This window comes from Salvelinus namaycush, chromosome 34 (genome assembly GCF_016432855.1).
Source record: "Salvelinus namaycush isolate Seneca chromosome 34, SaNama_1.0, whole genome shotgun sequence".
NCBI lineage: Eukaryota > Metazoa > Chordata > Actinopteri > Salmoniformes > Salmonidae > Salvelinus > Salvelinus namaycush.
The window spans coordinates 10,000,720-10,018,508 of record NC_052340.1 but is presented as its reverse complement, the minus strand read 5'-3'; the positions used below and the strand labels follow the sequence as shown (position 1 = coordinate 10,018,508).

The window sequence follows — 17,789 nt, the reverse complement described above, 5'->3', positions numbered from 1 at the left end:
GGTTGTGATCTGAGCACCTAGGGACCTAAGTGAAGGGATAAAAAAACGAGACACTTAAGGCACCAGGAATTAGAAGGAAAACAGTGATATGATCAGGAAAATCATTGTCAGTTGAGGTTAGTAGGGCGGTGCTGGTAGCCAGGAGAGGTGTTCCCACCTGACAGACAGGTGTGAGAAACAGGCTGCAATGAAAGAGGACTCCAGGCCAGGGGTTTGAGTCAGCATGTACAGCTAGCCATTTCCTTCCCACAACCGGTAATGGGACTACGTGACCACTGAGCACAAGGTAACCCAAATCCAGAAGAACCTGCTCTGCCAGCCACATCTGAGGCGCTGCAGCAGGCACAGATTATATAGTCAACCTGCGCCCCTCCCACTCGCCAAGTGCCCTTTTGGATGGTAGCAATTCATTTTTTAAATAAAGTTTGTTGTTGTTGTTGTTCTGAACCTATTGCCCGCAAGTCGTTGGAAAGTTCGCCACCCCGTCCGTTGGTTGCGCTTGTTGGTCTGCCCTGTACAGCGCTTGCGCACGCCCGGTTGCACCTGTTACTAAGTCCGCCTTACACACCCATTATCCAAACCTGCATGGCTTGAGATGTGGTCACCGATTGAGTGTGTGTGGGTGTGTAGCTAGCTACCTAGTTTGAATAGCAACAGTACTGCCACAGAAGCATAACATTTGATTAACAATTGATTTACATCATCAATATTCAGTCTGGTTGGCTGAAACGTGCAGCAGAGAGGTAGAGGATCGGCTGCATCAACGACCCTCCGACTCAACTCCATCCCTTCTTCAGTCGGCAGCAGCAACACAGGTAGTCCAGACTAGCTAAATCGCCATATATCATGAAGATTATGAATATAATATTATGAAGTTATTGATACAGCGTTGACAATAAATCACAAATCAGTAAAAAAAAAAAAATCACAAAACAGTCAAATAAAATTGAGCTAGTTAACTTGCAGATTTCATCAGCATCAATGATCAGCTGATCGCCAACCCTCTTTTCCCAACGTCAATCATGTCTTTAGGAAGCGCTGTAACTACATAACCAAAAGTATGTGGACACCTGCTTGTCGAACATTTCATTCCAAAATCATGGACATTAATATGGAGTAGGTCCTCCCTTTGCCGCTATAACAGCCCACTCTTTGGGAAGGCTATCCACTTGATGTTGGAACATTGCTGCGGGGACTTCCATTCCGCCACAAGCGTATTAGTGAGAACGGGCAATTAGGCCTGGCTTGCAGTCGGCATTCCAATTCATCCCAAAGGTGTTCGATGAGGTTGAGGTCAGGGCTCTGTGCAGGTCAGTCAACTTCTTCCACGCCGATCTCGACAATCCATTTCTGTATTGACCTCGTTTTGTGCACGGGGGCATTGTCATGCTGAAACATGAAAAGACCTTCCCCAAACTGTTGCCACAATGCTGGAAGCACAGAATCGTCTAGAATGGTCATTGTATGCTGTAGAGTTAAGATTTCCTTTCACTAGAATTAAGGGCCCTAGCCCGAACCATGAAAAACAGCCCCCGACCATTATTCCTCCTCCGTCAACCTTTACAGTTGGCACTACGCATTGGAGCAAACCCAGATTGGTCCGTCGGCCTGCCAGATGGTGAAGCGTGATTCCCAGGGATGCAAACGGGTGAGGATCCAAAAAGGTGACTCCACTCCTTCACTAAAAACACTGCTAGGAGGATACTTAAACACTTTATCAGCTTTAAAATGCTAATATTTCTAGTGACTTTTAGGCTGGATCCCTTCTTGAAATTCAGGTTTTAACTGTGTACTAATTAACCAACAAAGAATATGATCTACATGATCAGTCTGTGTAAAATAAAAAAGTGGTTATTGTGAACCAAACTCATAACTAAACATTTTAAGGAAAGCAATCCAATGTTATTTGTTGCCTAGACTTTACTGCAAATGACACTCAAGTACAGAGAAAAACACACTAATATTGCAGTTAGCCATGACAGCCTTTATAATAGAACGCTCGTGACCACACACACATCTAAAATATTGCACTTGGGAAAGAAACATCTTAAAAGTAGAAATAGAATGAAACAGGCATTCTATTTTTGCTCTATTATAGTGGCCACTATAGTAGACATTGATTAATTGCACAAAGCGACATGTGTGCAAAAATAACATTCACTGAGTAAAAAATAAAATAATCCCTCGCACTCAAAAATGTTACAGTATGTCAAGTGCAACACAACAAAAGCAATATATAAAATGGGCTACACTGCGCATTAGTACATTCTACACTTTGCCTGTGTACATCTGTTCTACAATGTGCCAGCAGCAGAGAATGAGACCCTGTTGGCATAATTGATCTCTTTCAGGCAGAGAGTACACCTGGCATACCCCTGTTTATCCACCTCATTGAAAGAGGGAAAGTGTGTGGTGTTCCTTTCACCTCTAGTGGCATCCAGTTTAAGCCAGGCCCAGCTCCAGCTACACTTAATCCACTTGTGTAACAAGCAACGCCTCCCTTTTCACCTAATTACCTCATTCTGAAAATTAACCACAGAGGGAAAACATTAGCTAGCTACGAACTAACTACTATCTAACTAGTTAACATTTCACAGATTGCCAGAGTCCAGTGAGCAACTAACGTAAACTCACCCCATTCCGTACAAATGCGTGTAACCGCGACATTCAAACGAGGCTGCAATGAAAACGAATGGGACTGTAGTGACTGTTGGCATCAAAATCCGGGGTGTGAACTACGTTTCGATTCAGCGTTGATTGACATGGTAATGGACTAACAGTATTGGAGAAGAGATGAAAAAAACGGACCCCTCTGACGCTGTACGTTACATCGTGACGTGTCACTACGTAACGTACAGCACGTATTTACAACTCATTTTGTGCCATACAGCCTCTTTCCACCAGGGGTAGCCCTTCTCTCGCAGATTAAAATCATGCTTAACCATATACACTTCTAAGAAAACTTCATTATTCATGATTTGTCTAAATTAATATTATTGCTAATATTGAACTAATATTTCATGACTAGGGTGCCAATTGCATTTTTTTGCGCGTCATCATGACACTCAAAAGCTGGAACAGCTGCAGTTCACTTGTGAGACTAACGTTAGCGCAGCCCTACACCCCTCTTCAAATTCGACACAAACAGGTATGTGATGAGACATTACATAAACTTTGTTTTATTTACATTTTAAAGTTGATTAGTTGGACAAATCGGGTGAAAAAACCTGTTGTTTCCTCACACAACATATTTCCCCCTTTCACGATCACTTCGTAGCCTTCGCTCCCCACCCGCCATTTTTAAAAAGACCAGACGGAGCTCATTGCTTTCTTGAATTATGCAGAGATGGACATCATGAAGGTCTCGTCAATGATTTTGCTGGAAAGGGGAGAACTTGTGCTTTACATTGATATCACAGTTGATCTGGAAGTATTACGTTTTTTGGGCGCAAAAATAAGGTCAATTGTACGGACCAAGGCGATGTACAAAAGTGAGCGAGTTTACGTTATAGCTTGAGGAACGGCAAGGAGTCATATACACCAGTTAATACTACAGCTAATTGGTTCCTCGGGAACATTATTAACGTTACCTTATCTGATGTTGTAACGTTAGCTAGCTAACTGTCTGACTGACTTTGTTAGAAAGCAAATTTTCACATCAAACAATTATTTGATCAGCTAAGTTAGATAATGTTGCTCAACATTTCTCTGGCTAGCTAACAGATAATTTGATCCAGCTACTGTAGCAAGATAACAGTACTTAACAATGCTAACAAAACTTGTTCCATCACACTTGCTCCTTCACCTCAAACTTTCCAAATACCAGTTTCTCGGTTATAGCTCATGAAGTACGCTTCATCACCAAATCAAACTGCCTTTGCACTCTCCGCTGTCTTTCCCAGAACCCGCGCTGATGCTGTAACTAGCAAGTTGGTTGTCTCTTCACTCGCGTGCTGCATTCTGTTCTTATGTGAACAGCTGGCTGAGCCCAGACTCGAGCCTTGGATATAGATATTATTGCTCCAAAACGCGCATCACTGATTTGCTTACAGCCAATAGTGACCCAAATGTACATATTAGAGAAGCCCCCAGTCACAAAAATCTACACGAATCACAGTTGACCTATTTTGGATTAAAAACGGCGAATTTCGCCAAAAGGTGACTAGTTCGCATCCCTGTGCTCCAGAGTTCAATGGCGACAAGCTTTACACCACTTCAGCCGACGCTTGCCATTGCACATGGTGATCTTAGGCTTGTGTGCGGCTGCTCGGCCATGGAAACCCATTTTATGAATCTCCTGACAAACAGTTCTGTGCTGACGTTGCTTCCAGAGGCAGTTTGGAACTCGGAGCGCTTTAGTAAGGCCATTCTACTGCCAATGTTTGTCTATGGAGATTGCATGGATGTGTGCTCAATTTTATACACCTGTCAGCAACGGGTGTGGCTGAAATAGCTCAATCCATTAAATTGAAGCTGTGTCCATATACTTTTGTAAATATAGTGTAGCTTGCTTATAATTTGTGACGAGTGAATGTGTTACAGAAATAAACAGACCTATGCTCAATAATAAAAAAAATCTATACAGGAGGTATGTTATGAAGAGGCGTTTAAAAAAAATAAACAAAAAACCTGCCCGCTGAAAGGTCTGTGCACGGCCCTGCACATCAGTGTGTGTCTACCAACTCAAATCTTACGAGAGCCATGTTGAAGTTAGCAGTTGAAAGGAAATGCCTACTGATAACAATGAATAGACAAGGTCACAGAGAGGACCCTGAACATCCTTTAGCCTATCCCTTCTCCCCCCCAATAGGCCTGCAGTCCAACAGCCTTCTCCTTACTATTAACGACAATGAAGTAGGCCTAGGCCTGCACTATATAGTACGCTGTCCTTGACATTCATCGCGGTGCATACACGTCACACAGCCAGAGCACAGATTAATGTATTACAGTATGTTACACTTAAATCAGAGCCGTGGGACCAACAGCTGTCGTGTCTTTCGCGTGCGTGTTTGTGCGTGGCACAGAATAGATGACATTGGCCCTCGTACCATAACTGGTAAGGGCTGAGCAAAACGTGGAACATCGAGTACTGCACAATTTCCCCCCCTGAAACATTGCCTTCAATGTATTTCTAGTACTGGAATCATTATGAGGTGTATGTATGTATGCATGTATGTATGTATGTAACTGATAATTTGGGCTTCTTGTTACATAACCAACGAGGGGGTCAGGCTGTTACAATAAAGGGGTTGGGGGGGAGGAATTGGCAAAAGAGGCAGCCAAATGACAAAATAGCCCACGATCGGAACACTCTCACAGAGGACATTGAATGGGCAGGGCGGGGGGAAATGACCTCACCATCGCAATAGTATTACCTAATAGATAATTGAGCCCACATGTCCTGCAGCATTGGAGTACAGAGTGAAGTCAGTGCAAAGCATAATGGGCGTTAAATGTTCTGTTATGGGGTTGTACTGGCCAAATGCACACAATGTCATGTTGGCTCCTTCTCAGCATGAAGCCAAACAGTTCGCAGTGGTGGAGCCAGTATGTTTGCAAACTAGAACTGCACTGGAAGACTCTGACTCCTACCTTGCATTAGCAGAATTCAATAGACTAATTCCTGACCAGAAGTAAAATGAAATCAATGTACAGAAGACACGCTACATTGCAAGGGTTAGGTGTACATAACAGTAACATGAGAACATAATAAACAGCCATGACAGCTGAATAGGCCTATAAGAAGTACAGCAGACTTTATAATGCCGTCTTGGTGCAAGCCGACTAGCTTACCAAAATAATGGCTTTTTCCACGACTGTGTAAAGTTAGGCTTGTTACAACAATCAACTCTGTCATCAAGTAATTCTATGTAATATCATTATCATGACGTTGTGAATTTCTGAAGGTCCTACGATTGAGAGTTCAGGTGAAATTCTACTGACGAGAACAATACTTGACATTAGGCCGATACTCAAATCCAGACAAACGCACGCCCTTGTTTGTCAGTTCCAAGGGTACTATAGCCAGGTCCTATAAGCCTATAGCAGGGTTCATCAACCAATTTGGCCCATAGGTGGTTTTTACTTGGCTCCTCAAGTTCTAAGCTAAGAAATAATACATACATAAATATACAGTCAAAAGTTTGGACACACCTACTCATTCAAGGGTTTTTCTTTATTTGTATTATTTTTTACATTGTAGAATAATAGTGAAGACATCAAAATTATGAAATAACACACGGAATCATGTAGAACCATCTCAATTGGGTTGAGGTCAGGTGATTGTAGGCCAGGTCATCTGATGCAGCACTCCATCACTCTCCTTGGTCAAATAGCCCTTACACAGCCTGGAGGTGTGTCGGGTCATTGTCCTGTTGAAAAACAATTGATAGTCCCACTAAGCCCAAACCAGATGGGATGGCGTATCACTGCAGAATGCTGTGGTAGCCACGCTGGTTAAGTGTGCCTTGAATTCTAAATAAATCCCTGACAGTGTCACCAGCAAAGCACCCCCACACCATCACACCTCCATGCTTCAAGGTGGGAACCACACATGCGGAGATCATCCGTTCACCTACTCTGCGTCTCACAAAGACACGGCGGTTGGAACCAAAAATCTAAAATTTGGACTCATCAGACCAAAGGACAGATTTCTACCGGTCTAATGTCCATTTCTTGTGTTTCTTGGTCCAAGCAAGTTTCTTATTATTGGTGTCCTTTAGTAGTGGTTTCTTGGCAGCAATTCAACCATGAAGGCCTGATTCACACAGTCTCCTCTGAACAGTTGATGTTGATATGTGTCCGTTACTTTAACTCTGAAGCATTTATTTGGGCTGCAATTTCTGAGGCTGGTAACTCTGTTCATTAGAGGTAACTCTGGGTCTTCCTTTCCTGTGGCTGTCTTCATGAGAGCCAGTTTCATCATAGCACTTGATGGTTCTTGTGACTGGACTTGAACTAATCTCCAAAGTTCTTGAAATTTTCCGGACTAACTGACCTTCATGTCTTACAGTAATGATGGACTGTCGTTCCTCTTTGCTTATTTGAGCTCATCTTGCCGTAATATGGACTTCGTCTTTTACCAAATAGGGCTATCTTCTGTATACCACCCCTACCTTGTCACAACACAACTGATTGTCTCAAACGCATTAAGGAAAGAAATTCCACAAATTAACTTTTAACAAGGCACACCTGTTAAGTGAAATGCATTCTAGATGACTACCTCATGAAGCTGGTTGACAGAATGCCAAGAGTGTGCAAAGCTATCATACAGGCAAAGGGTGGCTACTTTGAAGAATCTCAAATATACACTGCTCAAAAAAATAAAGGGAACACTTAAACACAATGTAACTCCAAATCAATCACACTTCTGTGAAATCAAACTGTTCACTTTGGAAGCAACACTGATTGACAATAAATTTCACATGCTGTTGTGCAAATGGAATAGACAACAGGTGGAAATTATAGGCAATTAGCAAGACACCCCCAATAAAGGAGTGGTTCTGCAGGTGGTGACCACAGACCACTTCTCAGTTCCTATGCTTCCTGGCTGATGTTTTGGTCACTTTTGAATGCTGGCGGTGCTCTCACTCTAGTGGTAGCATGAGACGGAGTCTACAACAATCACAAGTGGCTCAGGTAGTGCAGCTCATCCAGGATGGCACATCAATGCGAGCTGTGGCAAGAAGGTTTGCTGTGTCTGTCAGTGTAGTGTCCAGAGCATGGAGGCGCTACCAGGAGACAGGCCAGTACATCAGGAAACGTGGAGGAGGCCGTAGGAGGGCAACAACCCAGCAGCAGGACCGCTACCTCCGCCTTTGTGCAAGGAGGATCAGGAGGAGCACTGCCAGAGCCCTGTAAAATGACCTCCAGCAGGCCACAAATGTGCATGTGTCTGCTCAAACGGTCAGAAACAGACTCCATGAGGGTGGTATGAGGGACCGACGTCCACAGGTGGGGGTTGTGCTTACAGCCCAACACCGTGCAGGACGTTTGGCTTTTGCCAGAGAACACCAAGATTGGCAAATTCGCCACTGGCGCCCTGTGCTCTTCACAGATGAAAGCAGGTTCACACTGAGCACATGAGCACATGTGACAGACGTGACAGAGTCTGGAGACGCCGTGGAGGACGTTCTGCTGCCTGCAACATCCTCCAGCATGACCGGTTTGGCGGTGGGTCAGTCATGGTGTGGGGTGGCATTTCTTTGTGGGGCCGCACAGCCCTCCATGTGCTCGCCAGAGGTAGCCTGACTGCCATTAGGTACCGAGATGAGATCCTGCTGGTGCGGTTGGCCCTGGGTTCCTCCTAATGCAAGACAATGCTAGACCTCATGTGGCTGGAGTGTGTCAGCAGTTCCTGCAAGAGGAAGGCATTGATGCTATGGACTGGCCCGCCCGTTCCCCAGACCTGAATCCAATTGAGCACATCTGGGACATCATGTCTCGCTCCATCCACCAAAGCCACGTTGCACCACAGGCTGTCCAGGAGTTGGCGGATGCTTTAGTCAAGGTCTGGGAGGAGATCCCTCAGGAGACCATCCGCCACCTCATCAGGAGCATGCCCAGGCATTGTAGGGAGGTCATACAGGCACGTGGAGGCCACACACACTACTGAGCCTCATTTTGACTTGTTTTAAGGACATTACATCAAAGTTGGATCAGCCTGTAGTGTGGTTTTCCACTTTAATTTTGAGTGTGACTCCAAATCCAGACCTCCATGGGTTGATAAATTTGATTTTCCATTGATAATTTGTGTGATTTTGTTGTCAGCACATTCAACTATGTAAAGAAAAAAGTATTTAATAAGAATATTTCATTCATTCAGATCTAGGATGTGTTATTTAGTGTTCCCTTTATTCTTTTGAGCAGTGTATAATTACACAGTACCAGTCAAAGGTTTGAACACCTACTCACTCTACCAGAAAGGCCTGAGTGGTGGAGTGCTGCAGAGATGGTTGTCCTTCTGGAAGGTTCTCCCATCTCCACAGAGGAACTCTGGAGCTCTATCAGATTGACCATCGGGTTCTTGGTTACCTCCCTGACCAAGGTCCTTCTCCCCCGATTTCTCAGTCAGAATGTTTTTTTTTTTTTTTTTAAATACATTTGCAAACATTTCTAAAAACTTGTTTTCGCTTGGTCAATATGGGTTATTGTGTGTAGATTGATAAGGAATTTATATTTATTTAATCCATTTTAGAATAAGGGGGTAATGTAACAAAATGTGGAAAAAGGGAAGGGGTCTGAATACTTTCCAAATGCACTGTATACATAGTTTGTTTCTGTGGAATTTTTATTGACTGCAAAAACACCAGGAAATCTAGTCCAAGTTATTTTATTTTAAGAAATCGGATCTCAAGTATTCCCACGCACAATACGGAGTCATGTGATTGTATACAAATGTAAGCAAGGTTTGAAATGATTATGTTTTAGTAAAACATATCCGTTTGGGCTTCTTGCTGTCAATTTGCAGTCTACAAATTACGTAATTATTTTCTGACCCCCAACCATTCACTCCAGAAAAAAAATGTTTGTCCCGCGGCTAAATCTAGTTGATGATCCCCGGGCCTATAGACTATAGAATTGGTTAGCCTATGGGCTACTAACCTATAAGGTAACCCATTATAACCTACAGCCTAACTTAAACTCAGCAAAAAAAAAAACGTCCCTTTTTCAGGACCCTGTCTTTCAAAAGATACATTTGTAAAAATCCAAATAACTTCACAGATCTTCATTGTAAAGGGTTTAAACAGTGTCCCATGCTTGTTCAATGAACCATGAACAATTAATGAACATGCACCTGTGGAATGGTCATTAAGACACTAACAGCTTACAGACGATAGGCAATTAAGGTCTAAGTTATGAAAACTTAGGATACTAAAGAGGCCTTTCTACGGACTCTGAAAAACATTAAAAGAAAGATGCCCAGGGTCCCTGCTTATCTGCGTGAACGTGCCTTAGGCATGCTGCAAGGAGGCACGAGGACTGCAGATGTGGCCAGGGCAATAAACTGCAAAGTCTGTACTGTGAGACGCACGCCTAAGACGGCACTACAGGGAGACAGGACGGACAGCTGATCGTCCTCGCAGTGGCAGACCACATGTAACAACACCTGCACAGGGTCGGTACATCCAAACATCACACCCTTCAGGACAGGTACAGGATGGCAACAACACCTGCCCGAATTACACCAGGAACGCACAATCCCTCCATCAGTTCTCAGACAGGCTGAGAGAGGCTGGACTATTGCAGACAAAGGGCTTGTAGGCCTGTTGTAAGGCAGGTCCTCACCAGACATCACCGGCAACAATGTCACCTATGGGCATAAACCCACCATCGCTGGACCAGACAGGACGGGGAAAAAGTGCTCTTCACTGACGAGTCGCGGTTTTGTCTCACCGGGGGTGATGGTCGAATTCGTGTTTATCGTCGAAGGAATGAGCATTACACCGAGGCCTGTACTCTGGAGCGGGATCGATTTGGAGGTGGAGGGTCCGTCATGGTCTGGGGCGGTGTGTCACAGCATCATCGGACTGAGCTTGTTGTCATTGCAGGCAATCTCAACGCTGTGCGTTACAGGGAAGACATCCTCCTCCCTTCCTGCAGGCTCATCCTGACATGACCCTCCAGCATGACAATGCCACCAGCCATACTGCTCGTTCTGTGCGGGATTTCCTGCAAGACAGGAATGTCAGTGTTCTGCCATGGCAAGCAAAGAGCCCGGATCTCAATCCCATTGAGCACGTCTGGGACCTGTTGGATCGGAGGGTGAGGGCTAGGGCCATTCCCCCCAGAAATGTCCGGGAACTTGCAGGTGCCTTGGTGGAAGAGTGGGATAACATCTCACAGCAAGAACTGGCAAATCTGGTGGAGTCCATAAGGAGGAGATGCACTGCAGTACTTAATGCAGCTGGTGGCCACACCAGATACTGACTGTTACTTCTGACTCCCCCCCCCCCTTTGTTCAGGGACACATTATTCAATTTCTGTTAGTCACATGTTTGTGGAACTTGTTCAGTTTTTGTCTCAGTTGTTGAATCTTATGTTCATACAAATATTTACGCATGTTAAATTTGCTGAAAATAAAACGCAGTTGACAGTGAGAGGACATTTCTTTTTTTTGCTGAGTTTATAACTATTAGTATGACCTGTGTGAATGAACCTTATTCCAAGAGACAGTACTGATAAACCCAAATGCCAAGACAAGTGAACCAACACAAACGAGAACAGTGACGTCCTGTCCTTCTATAAAATACACACTGAAGTCAAGCGGCAGGTAACACAGATATCAGCTACAACTACGCAAATATATCAGCAGGAGTAATTAATTGGAGTACTACAAACCAACCCAAATACTTATAGGCTGACTACTTTGCATTTCAAAAATCCTAGTGTTGGAGATGCAAAACCACAACCATTACGAGTCTACATGTTGATAAAAATGTAATTTTCAAGAAATTAGAAAACAGTTTTGATCATATACTGAAAATTGAAAGGAGATATGCAGTCCCTCTTGTTTTATGCTTGTGTGCGTGTGTATGCTTTTTATAACAGCCCAGGCCTAGTCATAATTTATATTATGTTATTTTAACTAGGCAAGTCAGTTAAGAACACATTCTTATTTACAGTGACGGTCTACCCCAGCCAAACCCTAACGACGCTGGGCCAATTGTGCGCCACCCTATGGGACTCCCAATCACGGCCAGTTGTGATAAAGCCTGGAATCGAATCAGGGTTTGTAGTGACGCCTCTAGCACTGAGATGCTGCGCCACTCGGAAGCCCAATGTTCCACAGCCGCCTGTGTAATATTATTGTTCTGTTCAAGTGTTTGCTGAGACCCCCTCTGTCAGTCATTGTGCTGCCTCGGTCTCAGGCTAAATGAGAGTCAGTTGACTCTGCAGCAGAGTATGTGAGTGGAGTTGATCCAAAAGACAGTATTGATAATCAACCCAACTGCCAAGACAGCACATTAACTCTGGTCAACACACTCCCCCTGGTGGACAGTAGCTGGAACTACAGCTGAGCTTCCAGAGATCCAATGACAGACATTTGTCGTCTCAGCTGAATCAGGCACTGAACACAACAATACTTGAGGAGAAATTCAGCCGGGCCTGGAATGTTGTCAGTGCAATGGCCAAAAATACTTCAGAGTTGTTCGATTACAATACGTTGACTTCTAACAGTAGGCTTCAGCCAATCACGTCAGTGTGACTGGTAATGGTCTTATCTTACCTCCGGGGCTGGGAACGACGGTCATCCTCACCACTGTCTGCCTCCTGGGGAGAGAGCAGAGAACCAGTCAGAAACCAACAAACGCATGCACGTACACACTCTGTAACGTATTCATAAACGGACTACAGTAATGACACATTTACAGACAGACACACCCATCAATTGTGGCCGCACAGACAGAGACAGACAGCTGCAGTCACATGAATAGACAAGGTTGCTTGTTCACAATAACCGGCCTGAACAAGGAGATAAGCATGTGAATCAAGTCAAGTGATTCAAATGTCTAACAATGAGCCAAACAGATCTAGTACCACAGCAATATTAGGAGGTGTGCCGCTGGCAGACCTTCTGAACAAGAATTCCACACCCAGTCAAAACAGCTGTTAATATTTAGGCTTGATAGATTTAAGTGTATAGCTATCTATTCAAGGGAGATTTTGCGCCAGGCACCGAGGAAGAGTGAATTAACCTTATTTTAATGAGGATAATGAATTCCACAATGGCTAAATGTGCCGCTAAATATCCACTTTCATCCATGTCATGGGGTTGGCCGTTGTGATATTTCACAAAACCCAGAATAAGGCAGAATAGATAAGGGTTAAAATGGCTGCCGGCCTGTTTTGAAGCATCCCTCTCTCTCCACCCCCACCCACCCGCCCAGGCCAGGCAGTCTGTTGTCCCTGCTCAGACACAGACAGGCAGGCCATAATCCCAGCCTGTTCTGCTCCAGTAATCCCCAAACTCAGGGAACTTTCTCCCAGGGATCAGGCTGTCAATCCTGGACACACCAGCCCTAGCAGCCCCCCCCCCCCCCACCCACCTCTGTCCAGCCACACGGTCACAGAGACAGAACTGGGTTAATAAAGCCCAATGCACCACACATTGGCTACATTCACCATGTCCTATACAGACATGATGTACATGACACACAGGGGATGGGCAGAAGTGAATGAGCGAATGCATCTTCATAGAAGAGCAGAACACACAAAATTCCAGAGAGCTCAGGCCTATACTCAAGAATACAAAATTCTTACATTTAGGCCTTGTCTATGTAAAGAGATCTGCTTGTTGGGCTTGGGCGCATGACCATGATGGCGCGCAAACATGCACAAATCAAAAAGCAGACAGATGCCAGTTAATGCTGGACTGCCACACTGAATGTACTGTAGATTACTACAATGGAGGCAAACATGCCTTGGCCTGGACATAAACCCTCACACATCAGAAATACAGTAAAGAAACATGGTGACTCAGGAGAAATATGACTCGAGGGAGCCAGCCGTCCCTTCAATGAGACGAGCTTTCAAAAACATTTCACCCGCTGTTTTTCGAACGGCGAAAGCAACAGAGGCCAATAGGCTGCTATAGAAAGGTGTTTTAGTGGAGAAGTGGAGACCGCAAGCTTCCTCCTCTCCCCGTGGTTAAGTCACCATACATGTAATATTATGTACAGGCCTATCTCCATGGTTACCATGCCACCACGGAGGAAGGATGTACAGGGGATTGTGTCGAGCCAATGAGAGGGGAGGATTTAGTGTGCTAATAGGCAGATTTCCCCCGTCCAGCAATCCCCCTCTGATTCGATGTTCAGAATACAGAGTAGGCTTAATTAATAGGCGAGTCAATATTTGACACTTCAGTCTGCGCTGATACTTGCCTGAACAATAGTCAGTGGTAGGAGTGACAGAATCGGCCTAAATCAAATAAGCTAGGCCTAAAGTTCCCTTGCATGGTGTTAACGTCAATGGGATATCAGACACGGAGCTAAAGGAGATGATAGTGCTATGTCCACACACAGCAAAGGCAGTCAACTGGAATGCTTCCCCCCCCCATCATGACCATCCATCATTCCAAGAACGCCAGCCATAATAACCCTGACCTGCATGGCATCTTGCTGTGGTAATAGCCTACCAGTAGAACATAGCAAAGGAGGCGCTTTCTCAAGAGGAGAAGGCTTCAGGCATCTCACATGGGTGCCTCATGGGTCACATGACAGGCAGCTGGTAACCTCAGCACCATCGCTGTGCCAAAATAGAGGAAACACTTGAGTAAATGAGGGATACAAAGTATGTTTAAAGCAGGCGCTTCCACACAGGTGTGGTTCCTGAGTTAATTAAACAATTAAAACATCCCTTCATGCTTAAGGTTATGTATAAATATATATTATTTTGGCTACCATGGCTAGTAGAAGATATCTCAGTGACTTACAAAGAGAGGTCTCAAAGGCGCATTAGGAAATGGGGATACTAGTCAGTTGCACAACTGAATGCATTCAACTGAAGTGTGTGTTCTGCATTTAACCCAAACCCTCTGAATCAGAGAGGTGAGGGGGGCTGCCTTAAAATCAACATCCACGTCGGTGGGGAGCAGTTGTTGGAAGGGGGGGGGGGGGGGGGGGGGGGGTAAGGGCGTGTCTCAGTCACCAGATTTCAACCCAATTGAACACTTATGTGAGATTCTGGAGCAGCGCCTGAGACAACATTTTCCACTACCATCAACAAAAAGACCAAATTAGGGAATTTCCCTTAAAAGAATGGTGTTGCAGCCTTCCAATACAATTCCAGACACTTGTCCAATCTATGCCAAGGGTCATTGCAGCTGTTCTGGAGGCTTGTGGTGGCCCAACGCCCAAACCTGTCTGTCTGACAGGTTAGAAGAGTATCCTAAACTCAAGAGCTGATCAAACTGAAGGAGGAGCTGATCTCAACCACCAACACACACTCCCCATCTGCCAAACCAACACTGATTCAGATGACCATCCTACCCATGCTAGATTACGGAGACGTAATTTATAGATCGGCAGGTAAGGGTGCTCTCGACCGGCTAGATGCTCTTTACCATTCAGCCATCAGATTTGCTACCAACGCTCCTTATAGGACACATCACTGCACTCTATACTCCGCTGTAAACTTGTCATCTCTGTATACCCGTTGCAAGACCCACTGGTTGATGCTTATTTATAACACTGTTTTAGGCCTCACTACCCCCCTATCTGAGATACCTACTGCAGCCCTCATCCTCCACATACAACACCCGTTCTGCTGTTAAAGGTCCCCAAAGTACACACATCCCTGGGTCGCTCTTCTTTTCAGTTCGCTGCAGCTAGCGACTGGAACGAGCTGCAACAAACACTCATACTGGACAGTTTTATCTCTTCATTCAAAGACTCAATCATGGCTGCGTCACGTGATATTGTAGTCTCTACCTTCTTGCCATTTGTGCTGTTGTCTGTGTCCAATAATGTTTGTACCATGTTTTGTGCTGCTACCATGTTGTGCTGCTGCCATGTAGATGTCATGTTGTGTTGCTGTCATGCTGCTGTTGTTGTTTTAGGTCTCTCTTTATGTAGTGTCTCTTGTCCTATATTTTAATCCCAGCCCCCCTCCCGGCAGAAAGCCTTTTGGTAGGCGGTCATTGTAAATAAGAATTAGTTCTTAACTGACTTGCCTAGTTAAAAACAAATAAAAAAATTAAGACACTTTAGGTTTCCTTTATTGTCAGTTACGTATAAATGGGCTATCTGCTCCTTTCACCTACATAACCTGATTTCTCTGTCTGACTGACTGCTCTTAACACATCTCTACATTTCTGTGTTGACCTTTGCTTGAGCTGTTTTCATGGCTTTCGAGAGAAAGATATTGCATCCCTCATGGTCCTCTTTCCCAATAATACTGGCCTAATGTGATTCAGGCATGGACAATTCACACAGAGACATGTCACAGCAAAACAGAAAATATTTTACTCTAGCCACAGACAACTCGCAATGGATACGTCACAAATAGCCCCCTTTTCTCTATAGTCCACTACTTTAACCCTCGATGTCATATGGAACCTTCCCCAATGTGGATCATAAAAGGTCGTTTGACAGCCATGTCATACTAATCCAGTTTTCATGCAAAATATGAGAATAACTTGAGCCTAGTTGATATGGAACTGTTGTGAGAGTCCATTACATTGTTTTAGCTAGGTCTGTTTAATAAAAATAATGAGTTTAAACTCTATACAGTACAAACAATTATGGCAGTGACCGAGTGCAACATTATGATCAGTTAGCTATGCGCAGGTAAACTCGCCAACACAGATTGACACCGGCTAAGAAAGCTAAACTGGGTTCTTTGAGTTATTTAAGAACATGTATATAATTGACTTAAAGATAAACAGGTCAGATATGCACTGGAATTATTTGCATTGCAAAACAGTCACTACTGTATCTAGCTAGCTAACTTCACTGGCTAGCTGGCCAGGCTGTGACTGTGGAAGCTAAGCGACAAATTGTCTGGAAATGGGGAAGTTTAACTTCGTATATGCAAAAGTCAAAAGTGTTTCTATACACAACGCAGACAGCCAAAACACATTTCAGTTTAACAATTTCTTAGGAACGCATGCGCACAAAAAAAGCAGGACATAGCCAGCTATTGCAGATAGCTGGGGCACACTTTTCACCACACTTCGTTTCAAAGTGATTTTCGTCGCAGGTTAGGAGACCATTTCACCTAACCCTTTTCCTAACCTTATCCTAAATCTCCTGCTACGAAAAGGTCACTTCGGTATCGAAATGCCGTAAAAAGTATTTCCCCTAGCTAACTACCTGTAGTGTATGGGACAACAACCTGCTTGTTAGCTACGTTAGCTATATCCACCCTAAACAATAACAGTAGAATTTAGCCTTAAATCCCGTGCTATGACAGACGACCAAGCTCGACAACTCACCGACACGCAGGGGCTGGAGGTAACGCTGGGTGTTGGCGAACGCTGAACCGTGACCAACGCCATTCAAGGTCCAGGAAAAAGATACCTTAGTTAGAGAAAGCAGAGGTGGCGAGATGGTCATAATTTGAGTAGATGATGTGCAAGGCGCCCGAGGTTATTCGGTCGTTCCTGATTTCCCTCCTATTCATTCAGCCGCGTATTTTGGCGCATGCGATCCACTGGCCAGCTGTCAAACGACATTGTTTAATGCTGCATTGATAACAATTCGTAAATACTAGCATACGACTGGGAAAAATCCACGTGAACGCCCCTCCAACTCGTAATTACTTGTGGGAAATCATCTCTGAGCTCCACCTTCTCCCACATGATGAACTCTAACGTCACATACTAAGGAAATAAAATCAAATTTTATTGGTCACATACACATGGTTAGCAGATGTTATTGAGAGTGTAGCGAAATGCTTGTAAATGACTTCGATAAGAGCATTTTCGGCAGTTAAATGAAACAAAACATTATTTATAAAAAACGATATATTATTGTCATTTTTTTAACACTATAATTTGTCTGAAAGCATGATAGCTGTACTTTCACCGCTAGATTGACATCATCTGCATAGTGTTTAAACCGTAGGTTTGTGTAATTAGCTATATTTGGTGAGAGGAGCCTCATGTCAAAATGTAATTTTCAAACGTGTAGGACTGCATTATTTTCTTCCACCCTTACAGTTTCCAGCATGGTTTTGCTGCGTTCATAACAAGTGGGAAACTTGGAGTATACTAGGCCTACACCGTAGGTTTGTGTAATTAGCTATATTTGGTGAGAGGAGCCTCATGTCAAAATGTAATTTTC

The 17,789-nt window shown here is 44.2% G+C and overlaps 1 protein-coding gene across 1 annotated transcript in view; it reads right to left on the bottom strand.

Moving 5' to 3' along the window:
• LOC120029007 (protein phosphatase Slingshot homolog 2-like) overlaps nucleotides 1-17,233 on the bottom strand; it is a 39,068-nt gene extending 21,835 nt beyond the window's left edge. The window contains exons 1-2 of the mRNA XM_038974292.1: nucleotides 16,940-17,233; nucleotides 12,230-12,273 (exon numbers count right to left, since the gene is read on the bottom strand). Coding sequence (XP_038830220.1) covers nucleotides 12,230-12,273; nucleotides 16,940-17,002 — 107 coding nt within the window. The 5' untranslated portion in view covers nucleotides 17,003-17,233. The remainder of the gene's footprint in view (nucleotides 1-12,229; nucleotides 12,274-16,939) is intronic.
• Nucleotides 17,234-17,789: the final 556 nt, after the last annotated feature.